Genomic DNA, 21323 nt, shown 5'->3' with positions numbered 1-21323 from the left:
TTTTCAAATCTTTGAAACTGCATTTATTGTATCATTTTGATTTGAATTTTTTAATATTTTTATTTTGTTTTGAATTTTCCGGAATTTGCCGAATCACGTCGAAATGCCATGCTAAAATAATCGGAAGCAGTGGAAGTAAACCGACAGCAGTTGATAACAAAAGCCATATCACACGGCTAAAGCAATTCTTCAAATTTAATGAATAAATATATGAACAAACTAGCTTGATCATGGGGTACAATTATACCGTTATTTTCTATAATTATAAAAAAGAAGATTTGGTATGAATGCAACTGAGACAACTCTCCACAACAGACCAAAATAATACAGAAATTAACATCTATAGGTTACCGTACGGCCTTTAACAATGAGCAAAATCCATAATGTAAAGTCAGCTATAAAAGGCCCCGAAATGACAACGTAAAACAATTCAAACGAGAAAACTAACGGCCTTATTTATGTACAAAAAAAGAACGAAAAACCAATATGGAACACACAAACAAACGACAACCACTCAATTACAGGCTCCTGACTAGGGACAGGCACATACATACAAAATGTGGCTGGGTTAAACATGTTAGTGGGATCCAAACCCTCCCCTTACCTGGGACAGTGGTATAACAGTATAACATAAAAACGAACTATACAAATCAGTTGAAAAAGGCTCAACTCATCAAATGAATATATATACAAGAGGAATATGATAAATGAAGGTATTGCAGTACAGATTATAGTTACATACTCTGTTTATCATCTTAATTATGTGTTATAGCGTTTTTTCATTTGTCTCTGAAATTTATCAACATTTACTGTTTAGTCAACTTTCTGTAAATATTCTTTTGGCGTGGCTTGGTACTTGTACATATCGCCTTTTCTTTATTGTGTTATGGTCATTTTTTTGTATTCTTGTCCTTTATTTTTGCTGATGTGCTTGGTCAATATACCCTTTTCTACTTTTCTGAAATAACAGATTTGTTTGTTTTATTACGATTAGAATTATAATGTTGATGCTTTAGCCCTATTTCTGACATTTGAAAATCTATTTTGTCTGTTTGTTATTTTCACATATTGTTGTTTTAATGGAATTTTATACAACTGTCATACAAGTGAGCTAGGTACTAAACCAGGTTTAATCCACCGTTTTCTACATAAGGAAATGTGGAACATGACAGTTTTTTGCCATTCGTTTGATGTTTTTGAGCTTTTGATTTTCCGATTTGAATTTTTCTATGAATTAAGAAGAGATATGTTTTTTTCATTTTTTTTAATAGACGACTTCACTTTAAAAAAGTATTTTGTGAAGAAAAAATCGTAAACGTATGTTTTTTTTAGTCAGAAATTAACATTTTTGAAGATGGGGACTCTCTAAAAGTGAACATAACAACACTTATCAGTGTTTATTAACCAACTAAGTACATTATTGCCAAAAATTACTGGTTATTAAAAATAACATATTTTCTGTAATGGCCCTGTTTTTCTGTAATGGCCCTGTTTTTTTCTATAATGGCCCTATTTTTCTGTAATGGCCCTGTTTTTCTGTAATGGCCCTGTTATTTCTGTAATGGCCCTGTTTTTCTGTAATGGCCCTATATTAATGCCCAGCTTGTCTGTCTGTATTAAGCCCAGTTAGGGTTTTTAATAAAGTAAATAAAATTAAGCTGTAAAAAGTATTATACCTTTTTGTATTTTATTTAATTTAGTAACCAGCAACAAACATTAAAGAACCATATAAAGGGATCACTGTTCATCCTGTTTTGCAACAAAATTCTTTCAACTTAATATCTTGGATATTTGGTATATTTTAAGCTTGATCATGGTGAAGTACAAATTATTTTTTTTTCAAACTAAACTCATTAAAAGAGTAAGAGAGTACATCAAGTTGGCAGCAACACATACACTTTTTTTCAGTTGGTTAATAAATGTATTAACAGGGCCATTATGAAAATACCCATTCATTAATACTATAATATTAAATCATAACTGATCAGCTGTCACAACTGTAATAAGCATTGACAAGATCTTAAGATTGATAGCTGTTTACAGTTATTCCTGTACATTTCTACTTTATTATTGTATGGTACTAAAGCTTATGTTGAACCTCCCTAATCAATTAGGTTGGCAAAAGCCAGTTAGGTTTGTTTTGTTTTAGTCATAATTATGTAGCTTTCAATACTTTTGGACTCGAGCTTACAAGATGATGGTTATTGCAGTAACAGGTGATGTGCATTCTAAAAGTATATCATCCGTTTTTTTACCACTGAATGCCTCTGAACTTTTAAGCCGTCCAGGATAACAATCACTTCTAGTTGAAATAGTTTTGATATTGGCGTTAATGAAAAGGATTTTGTTTTTCTGTAAAGGAGAAGGTCTGTTAAGTCTAGAGTTTCAAGTGAAGTCGGCCTGAGAGCTGAGAGCTTGACTGTACGAGATACTTTTTGTACAGAGTTTAGGGGGATAGCTTTGGGGAGAAAGGTACTTATGATTATATGTAGGTGTACAGTAAAGGTCTGTTGGTATGACACCGTCCTTTATGGATAAAGTTGTGTCTAAGACAGATATATAAGAGTCTGACATTTAATTTGTAAGTTTAATTGACCGGTGGGCGTTGTTTGCATGTCTGAAAAAAATCATTTAATTTTTGTTGGGATTCAATCCATTTCATGTCAACATGTACATCATCGATGAAACGGAACCAAGACAGAGGTCTTGATAGAGATGTTGAATTAATTTGCCCATGAAAATATTTGCATAAATAAAGGCAACAGTAGTATATGCATATGATTCGTGGGTACTTTGAATATTTGAATTTAAATGTCAAAATTACATTAAGGACATTTAATTCCGTATTTTAGTGTTTGTTGATTTTTTTAAAGCATGTGTTTTTTAATTTTTATTTATATCATAATTGTAATTTTGAACACATATTTCTGAGAAGCTCCTATATTCAAATGTAACGGGGCTTTATTCTGTACTTTTTGTAACTACTCATTATTTCGTATCTTTTATACTTCATATATGTCTATATAACGAAGTCCGTTTAATGTTCACATGTTTAATCACATATATAATCTTCATTTAACAGTACATGTATAATAAATAATACAACTTGATAATTCCACATATGTTCTCAATTTAGATTAAGCATTTCTTTATGGTCTTAGAGTATATTCATAAACTTAAAAATGTTATTGCAAATCTACTGTGCAACGCTTGTACCATACAATCTGTCACATTAATCAAGATTGAAGATCATTAAACTGATTACGTATTAATCATCAACTCTTCGGTGTAGTTGACCAAGCCACATCACTACCCGCTAAACAAATTCGTTTTACACTTGAATTAAAAAATCAGATCAAAAGTTATTAAATATGTAAAATAATAAGGGAAGGCAATGTGAACATTAAAAAAAACAAAAAAATGGGACACTTAACAACTAGAGGCTCTTAAGAGCCTGTGTCGCTCACCTTGGTCTATGTGCATACATGTATTAAAAACAAAAGACACAGATGGATTCATGACACAATTGTGTTTTGATGATGGTGATGTGTTTGTAGATTTTACTTTACTGAACATTCTTGCTACTTACAATTTTCTCTATCTATGATAAACTTGGCCCTTTAGTTGCAGAGAAAAACATTTTGTAAAAGTTGACAAAAATTTACCAAATTTATGAAATTTGTTAAAAAATTACTATGAAGGACCATTACTCCTTAAAGGGTCAACTGACCATTTTGATCAAATTGACTAATTTGTAGATCTCACTTTGCTGAACATTATTTCTGTTTACAGGTTATCTCTATCTATAAAAGTATTTACGATAATAACCAACTAGAGGCTCTCAAGAGCCTGTGTCGCTCACCTTGGTCTATGTGCATATTAACAATTGACACAGATAAATTCATGACAAAATGGTGTTTTGGTGATGGTAATGTGTTTATAGATCTTTCTTTACTGAACATTCTTGTTGCTTCAATTATCTCTATCTATAATGAACTTGGCCCAGTAAATACAGTGGAAAATATTTCCTAAAAATTTACAAAAATTAACAAAAATTTATGAAAATTGTTAACAATTGACTATTAAGGGCAATAACTTCTTAAGGGGTCAATTAACAATTTTGGTCATATTCACTTATTTGTAGATCTTATTTTGCTGAACATTATTGCTGTTTACAGCTTATCTCTATCTATAATAATATTCAAGATAATAACCAAAATCTGCAAAATTTCCTTAAAATTACTAATTCAGGGGCAGCAACCTAATAACAGGTTGTCCGATTTTTCTGAAAATTTCAGGGCAGATAGATCTTGACCTGATAAACAATTAAACCCCCGTGTCAGATTTGCTCTAAATATTTTGGTTTCAGGGATATAAGCCAAAATCTACATTTCACCCCTATGTTCTATTTTTAGCCATGGCGGCCATCTTGGTTGGTTGGCAGGTCACGCCACAAATTTTAAACTAAATACCCCAAAGATGATTGTAGTTAAGTTTGGATTAATTTCACCAAGTAGTTTCAGAGGAGAAGATTTTTGTAATAGATTACTGACATTTACGAATAATTGTTAAAAATTGACTATAAAGGGCAATAACTCCTAAAGGGGTCAACTGACCATTTCGGTCGTGTTGACTCGTTTGTAAATCTTACTTTGCTGAACATTATTGTTGTTTCCAGTTTATTTCTATCTATAATAATATTCAAGATAATAGCCCAAAAACAGCATAATTTCCTTAAAATTGCCAATTCCAGGGCAGCAAACCAACAACGGGTTGTACGATTCGTCTGAAAATTTCAGGGCAGATAGATCTTGACCTTATAAACAATTTAACCCCATGACAGATTTGCTCTAAATGCTTCGGTTTTTTAATTATAAGCCAAAAACTGCATTTTACCCCTATGTTCTATTTCTAACCATGGCGGCCATCTTGGTTGGTTGGCCAGGTCACGCAACACATTTTTTTTAACTAGATACCCCAACGATGATTATGGCCAAGTTTGGTTTAATTTGGCCCAGCAGTTTAAGAGGATAAGATTTTTGTAAAAGCTAACGACGGACGACGACGACAACGACGGACGATGGATGCAAAGTGATGAGAAAAACTCACTTGGCCCTTCGGGTCAGGTGAGCTCAAAATCATAAACGAGATTGATTTTCTGGCTTGAGCCGGTACGGCGAAAGTTAGGAAAGCAATCGAGTTGGGATGCCATATGATAATCTGTTTATCACTATTTGACATGCGACGACGTTGTCAATTTCATTAGCAACGCCACGTACCCTCTTAGTTTCTAGCGATAATTTTTCATATCACTCGACTCTGCTGCGAAAGGAAAATATCTGTCAGCAAGATCAAAGTTTTCTAAAATAGCGATAATAAAGTATTTAACATAAGTTTTGACAATTATTAATCTATTCATATGGTATATATCATGATAAGGTCTATCCGGAATTTTGACTGTTAAGCCAAGTGTAAACTAAATGCTTAAATAATTTAAAGCGTCAATTAAAATCAACTTATCATTATATCTCTGGGCAGTCCAATTCAAAAACAGCAATTTTCACATCTATGTGACCGTATCACCTAACTAGAGGCTCTAAAAAGCTTGTGTCGCTCACCTTGGTTTATGTGAATATTAAACAAAGGAAGCAGATGGATTCATGACTAAATAGTGTTCCAGTGATGGTGATGTATTTGTACATCTTACATGTACTTGGCCCAGTAGTTTCAGTGGAAAATGTTAATAAAAATTTACAAATTTTATGAAAATTGTTAAAAATTGACTATAAAGGACAATAACTCCTTAGGGGTCAATTGACCATTTCGGTCATGTTGACTTATTTGTAAATCTTACTTTGCTGAACATTATTGCTGTTTACAGTTTATCTCTATCTATAATAATATTCAAGATAATAACAAAAAACAGCCAAATTTCCTTAAAATTACCGATTCAGGGGCACCAATGCAACAACGGGTTGTCCGATTCATCTGAAAATTTTAGAGAAGATAGATCTTGAGCTGATAAACAATTTTACCTCTTTCAGATTTGCTCTAAATGCTTTGGTTTTTGAGTTAAAAGCCAAAAACTGCATTTTACCCCTATGTTCTATTTTTAGCCATGGAGGCTATCTTGGTTGGTTGGCAGGGTCACTGAACACATTTTTTCAACTAAATACTCCAATGATGATTGTGGCCAAGTTTGGTTTATATTGGCCAAGTAGTTTCAGAGGAGAAGATTTTTGTAAAAGTTAACGACGACGGACAACGGACGACGGACGACAAACGCAAAGTGATGGGAAAAGCTCAATTAGCCCTTCGGGCCAGGTGAGCTAAAAATAACAAACACTGTCAATGAACTTCATGGGCACTCCAATGTATATTAATAATATTATAATAAACCCTCGTCACTTAACTACACACACCACGCCCACTCTTGTTATTGAAAGGGATTAAAACTAGCGGAATCAAACATATATATTACACAAAATCAAACAAATTTAAACGCAAAAGCATATTATACATTATAAAACTAAATCTAGGCTAAAAGATACTAAATGAATAAAAAAGAAAATTTAAAAGTTATTTCAAAAAGGGAAATATTGTCTACATGACTTAATAGATAACAACCGGTTCCATTTGAATATGCGTAATTATCAACAGGAATGTGGCTTTCGTGCAGTTCCAACGGCTCCAGTTGATGGGTTGCCGGTTTCAGACCGACAGCATTCACCAAGACAAAAAGAATGAATATTCACGTTGACTGTTAGCCTTTTGTATCACCTCAGGTGGTCATCAAAATTTTCAGCGGCGTCTTCTCTTGCTTTTCAATGTTTTACAAAGTTTCCATAATGTACTCATGTACAGAATCGTTTACATTAATGTTTGGCAAATACGTATTTAAAGAAAAATATTGAATCAAGCTTACTGTTACAAAGGTTCACAAATATTAACATCAAGTCACTTACATTATGCCATATACAAGTTAAAAGTAAAACAACAAAAATACTCAACTATAAATTCGAAATGGAAAGTCCCTAATAAAATGACAAAATCAAAAGCTCAAAAGCATCACACGAATGGATAACAACTGTCATATTCCTGAAATTGTTCAGGCATTTTTCTTACATAGAAAATGGTTGATTAAATCTGGTTTAATAACTAACTTAACCCCTCATTTCTATGACAGTCGCACCAATTTCAATTATATTCACAACGATGTGTGAATACAAACAAACAGACGAAATAGGTGTAATAAATAGAGTTACAGCCGTAAACATTGTGTTATAAACATAATCACAATAAAAACAAACAATTATATATATGTAGCAAAGAAGCACGAAAAGGCATATAGACAAGGCACATTAGCAAAAATCAAAAACAAGTATACAAAAATTATCATAAAACAATAACATAATGACGAAATGATTTAGTACAGAGTCACGTCTAATGTATATGTTAGATTATGAAACTTCATTTATTCTATAATTGGAATAATATCTTGAAACAACAAAGCAAAATCTAATACATTGTGTTAATTCTACAAATTCATCATGCAGGACAATCATTGTTCAGGTTTCTTTAACATGCTGCGTAAATATTCCCCCCGCCTCCGTTTACGCGTTGAAGTGCCATAAACAAACGTTTGAATGTTTTAATTTTTGACTTTGCCTTCCATTTCTTCAATATATCTTCTATTAATCCAGGCAAATCTTTTGGGAACTTGTATATACTGTTTGTTTTCAACTTCGTTGAATCTCACACCTAGTTCTATTCCCAACTGAAGAACTTAAGAATTTTCTTTAAAAAAACAATAGTGTACAATAGTTTTTTTTTAAACGAACCAATTGGTTATAAAAATCTTATCCATCATTTTCTTAATTGGAAGTTACGCATGACTTTTACATGTTAAATACATTGTATTTATTTCTAGAACATAACTACAGGAACTATGATAACTTATCTACAGCTATTGGTAAAATGTTGAATCAAACTAATTTAGCCAAAACAAATAGTTATTATGAAAAATTTAACCTCGTAACTGGGTTCTTCTCTGAAAATCTGAAAAAAATACAATAGAAAATAATTAAGAAATATTTCATGGAAGCCATAGATTTGTTGGAAATTTACACATTGCCTGGGCCGTGATATTCAAATTTTATTTTGGCTTCCATAAATTATTTCGATTCCAAATAGGACAAATGCAGTAATTACAAAACTGAATCGAGGGTGGGTATGCCGGGTGTGTGGCTGTTCCTTTTCACTCATTATTAGATAAACTTAAACATTCTATTAAACATGTAGCTTGCATGACTCATTTCGATGGTTCATGTAACGGACATGACGCTCATGTTTTGAAAAGACTTAAATGCAACTTAAGCATTAGCAGACTTTCGCGGAACTTTATGTTATTTTTATTTTGTAGATTTCTCCAAGCCATTGCACATACATTCTTTGTATTGCAAATTTGAAGAAGAACGATTCTGTAGTCTTTTTTTAAAATGCAATTTTTAAAATAATAAAATCGGCATAGCGTTTATAAATGGGTTCCGATGCATGTGGATGTACGTGGGAGGTATATTGTAACATTCATTATTATGTATATCTCGGAGTCTGCGCTTAGTATAGATATATCGAGAATTTTATCACGGTGTTTTTTACAAAACGAAAAAAGCACATCATATTAGAAAAAAAAATAACACTTAACCGTAGAGTGATTAGATTGATTTAATCACTTGTCAGTGAATAGCAGTATAATGCACATCAATTTAAAAAAGAACGTTTGTCCTATATGTAAATACTGATATAAAATAATAAGTTTTAAATATATACGCCATACGAGCGATTTGTCTACTAAAGGATGACTAGTGGAGCTTTAATCAAAGAGTTGTGCAAATAAATATACGAGTGTCTTTCAGCGGATCGATCACTTAAACAGTCCATTCTCAGTAAACGAACGTTTCAATACTATATCAGTTCAACACATGCATGCTGATCACAGGATCTGTGATTCTTATCGGAGACCAAACGTCGATCAATCTACCCACTGGTTGAATTTTTGGTAGGGCAGATGTGTATTTTGTCTTGTTATGAACCATCCATTGCACAGGAAAACATAATGCTCATCAATGGGCTATGAAAAAGAGCTTACGCTAGTCTAATTACATATCATTTTCTAAAGTTAAATTTCCAATAATTTGAGAAAAAAAACCACGACATACTGTAGTATGTCGCGGCTGCATTGATGATTCATTTAAATTTTAAGAAGAAATTGGTAAAATATTGCAATATATTTATTACTACTTTGTAATTAGAGTTTGCTAGAAAACTGTACATTATTCTCAACATATTGAAAGCCGAATATACAACAAAATGTCAGCATTTAAAGAAATACATGTATGAAACGCCACAGCTATCTTATGTATTAATCTGACATTGCGTAATGTTGGTTTATTATTACTTGATGATACTTTGTCTTCAATAATATGATTTCTACGTAACTTAATGATGCATTTAATATTACTCAATATAGTATAGTCTTTACATTGATATTTCTATATCACATGCAAAGAATATTGTTTTGTCATTACTAAATATGATTTCTATATTATTTTATATGGTAGTGTCATCACTCAATGTGATTTTAACATAACATGATGCGTATGTGGTTTTTTTTTTATACGAAACATGAATTAAGGGAGGTTATGGGGGACTTGCAGAAAAAAGGAATAAAGTAAAAAAAAAACAAAATTTCAATAATGAGGGGGAAATCCCCTCAACGTTTGTGCTGCAATTTTTTCCACCATAGCTCTCATATGGTAAAGAAGCCCGCAAAATCCTATGTCTCGTTTGCGTTCACTGTTGTGGGTGTAAAAATGTTATGTTGACTGTAAGAAGTCTATTTATCAGTAAAATAAATAAGGGAAGGTAACCAGTATTCGAGAATCAGTACTCGAGTAATTGGTCACAAAGCTGAGTACTCGAGCACAATTTTAGTACTCGGATACTCGTTTGCATTTTATTAATCTTGATAAATTTTTCTTCACTTTTCCTATCATTTAAGATCTCCCCATTGTAATACTTGTCTTTGTCTATAAACCACGCAAATACTTTTACCCTGCGACTACTATGTGTTATGGAAGCCTCGTGTATATCTATAGTCGCAAAAAGTGTTAAGCAGTATCAGCAACGTCATGTTTTTTTCGAAAGCATTTTTGTCATGTTCATGAAACAGACTTGAAAAAAAGTTGTGGGTCAGATAATATTTCTAAAGAACAATATCAAGATGCCTAGCAGATAACACTACGTAACTGATTATATACATTTGTTATGGTGTTTGTACATCAAGTACTTTGAAACTTAATGATTGTCTAGTCTATAAGTAAATGCAGTTAGTTGTGTACAAGTAATTTGAAGTCCAATTATTGTTAATAAATAATATGGAACAAGTCGTATTATAAAATCAAAGAGCTTAAGAGGTCTGACGGAAAAGACGTCCAATGTTTTTAATTCGTTTTTGAGGTATTTTCCCCAACTATCAAAACAAAATGAGTGACGTGAGAGGCTTAGAACAGTCTTTCCAAGAATTACAATCGCAGTGTTCTCATTTTTTCAGTAAGGTAAGGTGGGTGTTTTGATAAAAACTTGCATCCAGGTGTTGTTGTTGGGTTTTTTTTTAAACATTTACGACCGGTTTTTTTATTTACTATGGGTGGAGGTCACAAAAAGAAGGATTTGTATTGGATGCACATTTCATGGAATTGAAAAGTAAATAGTAAATGAAGTCTATAAAGTGACAAACTCTCAAATATTGGATGTTTTTCAATGTTTAATCCCTTTTTTTCTCTTCTTTCATTCAATATTTTATACATCTCGAATACGGCAGATGGCGTCTGCAAAACTCCCTCATCCTGCGAATGCATGAACTATCAATCCAAATTCCTGTCCTGTTCCTTGCTTTAGTGTTGTATTTTTGGCACACGGAACAGTAATATTAAAATATAAGTCTTGTTCTTATTTATCTTCTCTTGCATGCCTTTTCTGTAAGTGTGATGTTTTTTTTTTCAATTTCACAATTTTCAATACAACTATCTGTTTAGTAATAAAATTGAGAATGGAATTGGGGAATGTGTCAAAGAGACAACAGCCCGACCATAGAGTAGACAACAGCAGAAGGTCACCAACAGGTCTTCAATGCAGCGAGAAATTCTCGCACCCGGAGGCGTCCTTCAGCTGGCTCATAAACAAATATATATACTAGTTCAGTGATAATGAACGCTATACTAAACTAAAATTGTACACAAGAAACTAAAATTTAAAAAAATACAATACTTAAGAAGGCCAGAGGCTCCTGACTTGGGACAGGCACAATATTGCGGCGGGGTTAAACATGTTTATGAGATCTCAACCGTCTCCCTATACATCTAGCAAATGCAGAAAAGTAAACGCATAATAATACACACATTTAAATTCAGTCCAAGAGAAGTCCGATTCTGATGTCAGAAGATGTAACAAACGAAAATAAACAAATGACAATAATACACAAATAACAACATACTACTTGCAGTAAACTGACACGCCAGCTCCAAACTTAAATTAAACGGATTGAAAGATTATGTGTTCATTATATGAATATCAGGCACAATCCTTCCCGTGAAGGGTTTGGTATCATACCATAATAACATATATGAGACGAACACAACCCGTGTCATGCCAACAACTGGTTTTTAGATAAATGTGTTTAGTCTCGATGCAAATACCCTATAAGTGTATCAATATTAAGGCCAACATATGAAATCTATAATGACCTGACAACAATATTGTAACTGTATCCCTTTTTTGATAAGTCTATTTAAAGGTTTTGTTAGCTTCTGAGGTGAATACTGACATTTTTTCGCTTTATAAAGAATATTAACATTGTTACATACACGAAACGTACAAGTTAAGATATATAAACACTGTAAGATGGTAACAAGGGAACGTCACCATCTAAAAACGGATAATTAACGATAGTAAATAATTAAGAAATCATCTCTTTTATTATAAATTTTAGTATTAAGTTTTCCGTTAATGATATAGATATCAAGATCCAGGAAATGGCAGTGGGCATTGTTAGAATTAGTTTTATTTAAAGTTAGTTCAACAGGACAAATTTTTTTAGTATACATACTGAAGTCGTCATTTTTGAGAGCCAACATATCATCCAAATATCTAAAAGTATTATTAAATTTGTGTATCAGATTTTGTTTCGATGGGTGTTTGCTGATTTTTGTCATAAATTGTAACTCATAGCAATACAAACACAGGAACGCAATAAGTGGTGCACAGTGAGTCCCAATTGAATTCCGATAACCTGACGATATGATATACGGAATCTCCAATGCGAACAAATATGTTATGTAATAAAAATTCAAGGACAGATATATTTCAAAGCATGTCCAGTTGACAAAGTTTTTTTTGGTTTATTTCTAAAAAATGAACTAAAAGGGTTGAACATATATATTCACATTCTGACTTTTTAAACGCCCATTTAATTAGGTGTGTGAATTTTTCTAAATGAGAATGTGAGGCAATGTGGTATATAGGGTAGAAAAATCAAAACTTTGAAAACATTCAAAATCACCAATATAAGCATGCAATTTATCAAGTACTTTGACTTATATGGGCAAGAATTTGCCTTATCACCTTCGTCATCTGCCTTTCTCTTCCCCGATTTATAAAAGAAAAACATTAAATGTGACGATCGGCTAATGAAAACAATTCCAATTTTTACCGTGCGGAATCGAGAAAAATCTGGAATTTGAAAAAAAAGCCGACCACTTGAATCGGCTTTAAAAGAAAGTGCTCGGCACACCCGGCTTAAATGCCGAATGGAAAACATTGATAAAAACTACACAGGAATTGATGATACAGATTTTCTATCAAGTCGGATTTTATGATTATTGGTTTTATTGGTTTTTGATTTGGTTTACGAACACACAAATAATAAATATATTTATTAAAGGTATTAAGTCACATGACATTGTAACAGTCAAGTGATTGTTTACTATAAACACGTGTGTGTGTTTATATCAAGCACATGGTGTGTGTTTACGTTCTATTTGATTGGATGGCATATACCCGTATTGCCGGTTTTACGGGTATATGCCCTCATGATTTTCGTGAAAAGCATGATTGAGTATTACTTAAGGGGTTAGTTTGAGAAAATTAAGTTATTCGAAGTTTGCCTATAGTTCAGCGTAGCAGCATTCGTTATTATGGTATGTCTGACTCCGAGAAACTTCATTCATCGCCTGATGGTAGTTCTGCACATCTTACTGGTAATAAAGACCTGGTGGATACTTTTTCGCTGTTCAAAACCTATTTTGACGGGAAGTTCGATACCCTTTATAAAGTATTGGCTGTTGGCAATGATAACTTTAAACTTGCAACCAAACTCAAGCCGGAAGTTTCAGTTAAGCGCATTCGTTCTGCAGAATGCCGTGCCATTATGAGTATCAAGGAAAAGAAAAGATCTCATCCTTATAAAACCGCTGCAGCTACTGTTTCTGCTCCTCCTGTTTCAATGCCAAATCAACATAACGTTCGACAAAACAACAACCGCCTTTTCGAACCAGCAGACGGAGGGAACCATCATCTCATGACATCTGTTATATCTGCAGCCAGCTTGGTCATTGGCGAACTCAGTGCCCCCTTTCCAGTTCAAAATCAGGTGTCCCAGGGACAACAAGGCAACAGAATTAATGATAAGTGTTGTTATACTACTTTGTTTTAGATGAAAGTAATCTTTACGGACAGTTTGAACTGTTTATGTCACATGCAAAATATTTTGATAATATTGATATTTCATCTGTTGCAAAAGGGGTGAAATATAGTTTACGCAAGCATATACAATTTTGGAAACATATAGGTGCTAATGAATTTGTTATAAATACTATCAAAAATGGGTACGTTATTCCTTTTTTGCAGACTCCTACATCTATGTCATTTAAGAATAACAAATCGGCTAATGTCCATTCTAAATTTGTAAATGAAGCAATTTCAGAATTACTTAATATCGGATGTGTTATTGAAACTCCATTTCAACCATTTGTTGTAAATCCGCTTAGTGTTGCAGTTCAAAGTTCGGGCAAAAAACGTCTGATTTTGGATTTAAGTGAACTGAATGTTTTTATTAAAAAAGAAAGAATAAAATTTGAAGACTGGAAAGTGGCTTTAAACTATTTCACAAAAGATAGCTATCAATTTAAGTTTGATCTTAAGTCTGGTTATTTTCATTATGACATATGTACTAAACAACAAACATATTTAGGATTTTGCTGGAACAATAAGTTTTACTGTTTTACAGTGTTAGCCTTTGATCTTTCATCTGCTCCATATCTATTCACTAAATGTTTACGTCCAATCGTAAAATACTGGCGAGAGAATGGCGTAGATATTGTACTTTACTTAGATGATGGACTTGGAATGGGTAAAAATAAACAAGAAGCTTCCGAATGTTCATCTTTTGTGAAAACGTCTTTGTTAGAAGCAGGGTTTCTAATTAACATGGACAAATCTATTTTTGAACCAGTCCAATGTTTAGAGTGGTTAGGTTTAGTTTGGAATTCGTCCGATTTTTCAATTAGTATATCAGATAGACGGATTGAAAATACCCTAACATCATTGGTTGTTGTTTTGAATAACTTTCCTAATTTCACAGCACGTAAATTGGCACAGGTAACCGGAAAGGTAATTTCTATGTGTCCAGTCATGGGTAACATAACTAATTTAATGACCCGTTATTTACACTGGGCTATTGAAAACAGAGTAAAGTGGGATTTAAAGTTTATATTGCAATGTCCCGATTGTGTATTCAATGAGCTCTCATTTTGGCTGAATAACATTCTAAGATTGAACAGAAAACATTTAGCAGGTTATTCTTTCCCCCACGTGGTTGTATATTCTGATGCTAGTAATGTAGCTGCTGGTGCCTACTCGATAGGTATTGACTCTAATATTTTTCACCAGATGTGGACTTTACAAGAGTCCTTACAGAGTTCTACATGGAGAGAACTTCAAGCCATTGTGTTGGCATTGATGTCGTTTAAGAATCGTTTAAGAAATAAATGTGTTAAATGGCATACAGATAATAATAACTGTGTTTTCATTGTTCAGAAAGGAAGTACAAAAGTACATTTACAAAAGATAGCTATGAATATTTTTAAGTTGTGTTCTGAATTGAATATTACCTTAGATGTTGTTTGGATCCCGAGATCTGAAAATACTAAAGCTGATTATATTTCAACAAGAGGCTCTCAAGAGCCTGAATCGCTCACCTGAATTTTTTTGGTTTAATCTCTCATCAATGATTATTTTGGCTTTTCAATTTATTTAAATGTTCTTTGAATCGTCCTATTTTCTTCAAAAGCAAAAAAAAATCATTTTCTCCTATGTTCTATTTTAGCCATAGGAGCTATGTTTCTTGACATACAAGGAAATGAAATATAAAATTTATACTAGATACTCTGAAACTCTGAAACTCATTTAGCCTAAGTTTGGCTGAAATTGATACAGCAGTTTCATAAGAGAAGATTTTTTAAAGTAAGTCAACATGATGAACAAATTGTGAAAAAAGTCTTTAAAGGGCAATAACTCCTAAAGAGGTCAATTGACAATTTTGGTCAAATTGACTTATTTGTAGATCTTACTATGCTGATCATATTTGCTGTTTACAGTTTATCTTTATCTATAATAATATTCAAGATAATGACCAAAAACTGCAAAATTTCCTTAAAATTACCAATTAAGTGGCAGCAACCCAACAATTGGATGTTTGATTCATCTGAAAATTTCAGGGCTGATAAATATTGACCTAATGTTTTTTCTCCATGTCAGATTTGCTCTTAATGCTTTCGTTTTTGAGATATAAGCCAAAAACTGCATTTGACCCCTATGTTCTATTTTAAGTAACGGCGGCCATGTTTTTTGACGGATCAAAAATCAAAGCACAAACTTTGTGCAGGATAATCTAAGGAACAACCATGCTAAGTTTTAACCAAATCCATTCAGTAGTTTCAGAGGAGAAGATTTTTTAAAGTTAGCAAATATGATGAACAAATTGTGAAAAATTGTCATTAAAGGACAATAACCCCTTAAGGGGTCAATTGAAATTTTGGTCATATTAACTTATTTGTAGATCTTACTTTGCTGATCTTTTTTGCTGTTTACAGTTTATCTTTATCTATAATAATATTCAAGATAATGACCAAAAACTGCAAAATTTCCTTAAAATTACCAATTAAGTGGCAGCAACCCAACAATGGTTTGTTTGATTCATCTGAAAATTTCAGGGCTGATAGATCTTGACCTTATGAACATTTTTACCCCATGTCAGATTTGCTCTAAATGCTTTCGTTTTTGAGATATAAGCCAAAAACTGCATTTGACCCCTATGTTCTATTTTAAGTAACGGCGGCCATGTTTTTTGACGGATCAAAAATCGAAGCGCACATTTTGTGCAGGATATACTAAGGAACAATCATGTTAAGTTTCATTCAAATCCATTCAGTAGTTTCAGAGGAGAAGATGTTTGAAAAATTGTTAACGACGACGACGACGACGTCGACGACGACGACGTCGACGACGACGACGACGGACGCCAAGTGATGAGAAAAGCTCACATGGCCTTTTAGGCCAGGTGAGCTAAAAATGATTGATATAGAAGACTGGGGAACAAGCATAGAATTTTTTTTAATTTATAGATGATATGTGGGGTCCGCATACTGTGGACAGGTTTGCGAGTAATTTAAATAAAAAAATTACCCAGGTATAATTCCAAATTCTGGAATCCAGGTGTTGAAGCAGTTGATGCGTTCACGCAAAATTGGAATAATGAAGTCAATTGGACTGTTCCTCCAATTTCCGTTGTCTGTAGAGCAATTAAACATTTGACTTTATGTAAGGCTAGAGGCACTTTGATAGTTCCAAAGTGGCCTTCCTCGTCATTTTGGACAATGATTTTTAAAAGAGGTGCGCATTTGCAACCATATGTAATTGATGTTTTAGAGTTTCAACCAAATCAGAACATTTTTATTCATGGTATGAATAATAAGTCCTTGTTGGGATCAACTGAATTCGTTTCTAGTGTTCTAGCTATAAGATTGAACGCTGAGTTCATGTAAGAATTTACGACAAGGCTGTTAAGCAAGGTCGCATAGTAAAGACAAGGCCAATGTATTGGCAAGGTCGTATGTTGATGAAAAGGCCAAATTTAAAAGGCAAGGTCTCACTGACATGGCCAGTGTGGAAAAATAAATCTGGCAAGGTCATTTAAATATATTGTAAGCTAGTAGTATGGTAGCTTATATTTCTATTTCATATGCACGTTTTTCAGATAATTTTTCATGTGGAGTATGGAAATCCTTGCCTAAGCCAGTCGACCAAGATTTGTCATCTTTATCTAATTACCTACCTGAGTTCTGTCTGCGTTCGAAGGCCGAGAATACCAAAAGAAAATATTCATATGCATTTATCAATTTCTGTAAGTGGTGTAATAACTATTCTTATGTTAAACCTTTACCAGCTTCAGATTTTTATGTTTCATTGTACTTAATACACCTATTAAAGACATCTAACTCGTATGCTAAGGTTGAAGAAGCATATTATTCCATAAGCTGGGCTCATAAACTAGCTGGCTATCCCAATCCGTGTTATTCACAGTTGTGTATATCGGTTAAAGAAGGAGCCCATAGAAAGATTGGACATGTTATTGTAAATAAAAAAGAACCAATTACACCAGATATTTTAAAGAAAATTGTTATTAAATATGGTCTAGAATGTAACAATCTTATAGAAATTAGAATTTGTTGTATGTGTCTTATTAGCTATGCAGGGTTTTTAAGATTTTCAGAAATGGTAAATTTAAAAAGATCTGATTTAAATTTTACTGATACACATGTCTCTTTGCTCATACAGAAAAGCAAAACTGATCATTATAGAGAAGGCACACAGGTTTTAATTGCTAGAATAGATACACAAACATGCCCTGTTAGTATGTTAGAGAAATATTTATTATTATCCAATATTGATGCATCATCTTCAAATTATATATTTAGATCCATGCATTTATGTAAAAAATCTAAGTCTTATAAACTGAGAGGTCTTAAACCTTTATCATATACTAGAGTAAGAGAAATTATATTATCAGCTCTTGAATCTATCGGTTTAGATAAGTCCAAATTTGGATTACATAGCTTGAGATCAGGTGGAGCTACTGCAGCTGCATCAGCTGGCATTCATGATAGATTATTCAAGAAGCATGGTAGATGGGCTTCAGATAAAGCAAAAGATGGCTATGTAAGAGAAAATATAAAAGAAAAACTGACAGTGTCTAAAAGTTTCGGAATATAATTACTTTATAATATGTATTACTCTTTGTTCACATCTACTTGGCTTTCTTTGTCTTTCGAAAGCTGCTACAGCTGTAGGCACACTTATCCTATTTATGTGTTGTTTTATTTTTCAAATAATTTATATTCGTTTGAGTTGGCGAATTAGAATATAAATATATTTATTAAAGGTATTAAGTCACATGACGTTGTAACGGTCAAGTGATTGTTTACTATAAACACGTGTGTGTGTGTTTATATCAAGCACATGGTGTGTGTTTACGTTCTATTTGATTGGATGGCATATACCCGTATTGCCGGTTTTACGGGTCTATGCCCTCATGATTTTCGTGAAAAGCATGATTGAGTATTACTTAAGGGGTTAGTTTGAGAAAATTAAGTTATTCGAAGTTTGCCTATAGTTCAACGTAGCAGCATTCGTTATTATGTTTACCCCCCCCCCCCCCAACCCCCCACCCCATTTTATGAGGTGGTTATCGTCAATGGGAGTATATGCATATATAACAGTACATTAATATGAATTTTTCTCTTTTGTAGATAGTTTTTGATTGTGTTACTGTATATTACTGTGCTATTGTATGATTGGATTGGTAGTGTGCCTGAATTTAAAGTGAAGGACTTTAGTTTGAGAATCATATTGAATGTAAAGTTAATATTAAAGGCTGCTACAGCTGTAGGCACACTTATCCTATTTATGTGTTGTTTAATTTATTAAATAATTTATATTCGTTTGAGTTGGCGAATTAGAATATAATTGCTATTATTGATAGGATATTTTAAGACATAGTGGTGAGTTATTCGCCGTTGAATTGATACAAAATAGGACTAATGGTACACATATCCAAGGATCAGGTTATAAGTTGTCGTTATACAGTTTGAGCTCTTCAATCATACGTTTGTATTTCGTTAAACTGTCATATATCAATTGGATTTATGATAGAAAATAATAGGAAATTATGCACCCCAAAACAAGCTGCAGTATCGACAGATTTTCGTACCGTGCAAGTACATATATATGTAATATTTAGTATGTTTTTTATTACATGTGTAACTGATAATACAATCAGTATTTATACAAATAAAAATAATATTCAAAGATTTAATTACAGGGTTTAATTTAAAAAGATGTGGTATGATTGCTAATGAGACAACTCTCAACAAGAGACCAAAATGACACAGAAATTGACAACTATAAGTCGCCGTATGGCCTTCAACAATGAACAAAGCCAATACCGCATAGTCAGCTATAAAAGGCCCGAAATGAAAATGTAAAATAATTCAATCGAGAAAACCAACATTTTCCTTATTTATGTACAAAAAATGAGCCAAAAATTCATCAATACATAAAAAAAACACTGAATTGCAGGCTCCTGGTGTAGGACAGGCACATACATACCGAATGAGGCGGGGTTAAACATGTTCGCGAGATTCCAACCCTCCCACTAACCTGGGACAGTGGTGTAACAGAGCAACATAAGACTGTACTATAAAAATCAGTTGAAATAGGCGATTCGCTCGTGTATATTAACAACGTTTAAGATTTAAATGAGAGAAATTTACGTATTACTGAAAAATTATTACACCAGGGTTTTCGATATCACAAACTAGTCAAACTAATTACTAAATTTAATCATCCGTACAATGACACCATTCGTAAATATAGCTCAACATGCAGACTTCTTACACATTCAGGTATTTCAAATCCTTTTTTTTTAAGATAATAATTTTTATAAAGCACAAAAAATGTCAGTATTTACCTCAGAAGCTAACAAAACCTTTAAATAGACTTTTCAAGAAAGGATATAGTTACGATATTGTTGTCAGTTCATTAAAGATTTCATATTTTGGCTTTAATATTGATTCACTTAAAGGGTCTTTGCATCAGAACTAAACACATTTATTTAAAAACCAGTTGTTGGTATGATACGGGTTATGTTCTTCTCACATCTGTTTTAATGGTAAGCTACCCAACCCCAAACAAGAGGGATTGTGCCTGATATTCATATTACGAACACATAATCTTTCAATCAGTTTAATTGAAGTCTTGAGCTGGCATGTCAGTAAGTAGTCTGTTGTTATTGATGTATAATCATCATTTTGTTTATTTCTTTTGTTACATCTTCTGACATCAGACTCGGACTTCTCTTGAACTGAATTTTAATGTGCGTATTGTTATGCGTTTACTTTTCTACATTGGCTAGAGGTATAGGGAGAGGGTTGAGATCTCATAAACATGTTGAACCCCGCCGCAATGTTGCGCCTCTCCTCAGTCAGGAGCCTCTGGTCTTTGTTAGTCGTGTTTTTTTTTTTTTTTTTAATTTTCTTGTGTATAATTTGGAGCTATGTATGGCGTTCATTATCACTGAACGAGTATATATATATTTGAAAAGGGACCATGTGAAGGACGCCTCCGGTGCGGGAATTTCTCGCTGCATTGAAGACCTATTGGTAGCATTCTGCTGTTGTCTGTTGTATGGTCGGGTTGTTGTCTCTTTGACACATTCCCCATTTTCATTCTCAATTTTATTAACTCATCATTTGGATAAAAATAAAAATACAAGTGGACTTAGAGGGGTACACGTACAAAAGTCTCAATCGACAATTTCGAGATTTTAATGTCGCAGGATCCACAAAAACAAATGACTTCATTTTGATTTCATTCACAGTGTATGATCATTTGAACATATTAATTAATATGTCAGTATTCTATTTTGATAAATTACGTTCTCAGACATACCACTCATTCAAAGATGACAACGGATATGTTCTAACTGTCTTAACCACAATTCATTTTTCTTTTCCTCGAATGTGACTTACCAAATTAGACTTGTTACCGGATTTGTTCTTACATGAACAACATGACGGGTGCAACATGTGGAGCAGGTTATGCATGACATTCCTTAATAGACACCCTCGGTTTCTGGTTGGGTTTGTTTT

At 33.0% G+C, this 21323-nt stretch overlaps 1 protein-coding gene across 1 annotated transcript; it reads left to right on the top strand.

The window, feature by feature from the left end:
- The first annotated feature begins 13588 nt into the window (after window positions 1-13588).
- On the top strand, window positions 13589-18387 carry LOC139518853 (uncharacterized). The gene is made up of 2 exons (XM_071310479.1): window positions 13589-14752; window positions 17324-18387. The coding sequence occupies exons 1-2, from the start codon at window positions 13807-13809 to the stop codon at window positions 18385-18387; spliced, it is 2010 nt and encodes a 669-aa protein (XP_071166580.1). The 5' UTR covers window positions 13589-13806.
- The last annotated feature ends 2936 nt before the right edge of the window (window positions 18388-21323 follow it).

This window comes from Mytilus edulis, chromosome 4 (genome assembly GCF_963676685.1).
Source record: "Mytilus edulis chromosome 4, xbMytEdul2.2, whole genome shotgun sequence".
Classification (NCBI taxonomy): Eukaryota; Metazoa; Mollusca; class Bivalvia; order Mytilida; family Mytilidae; genus Mytilus; species Mytilus edulis.
Note: the sequence above shows the minus strand (reverse complement) of the source record. Positions and strands in the feature narration are given on the sequence as shown.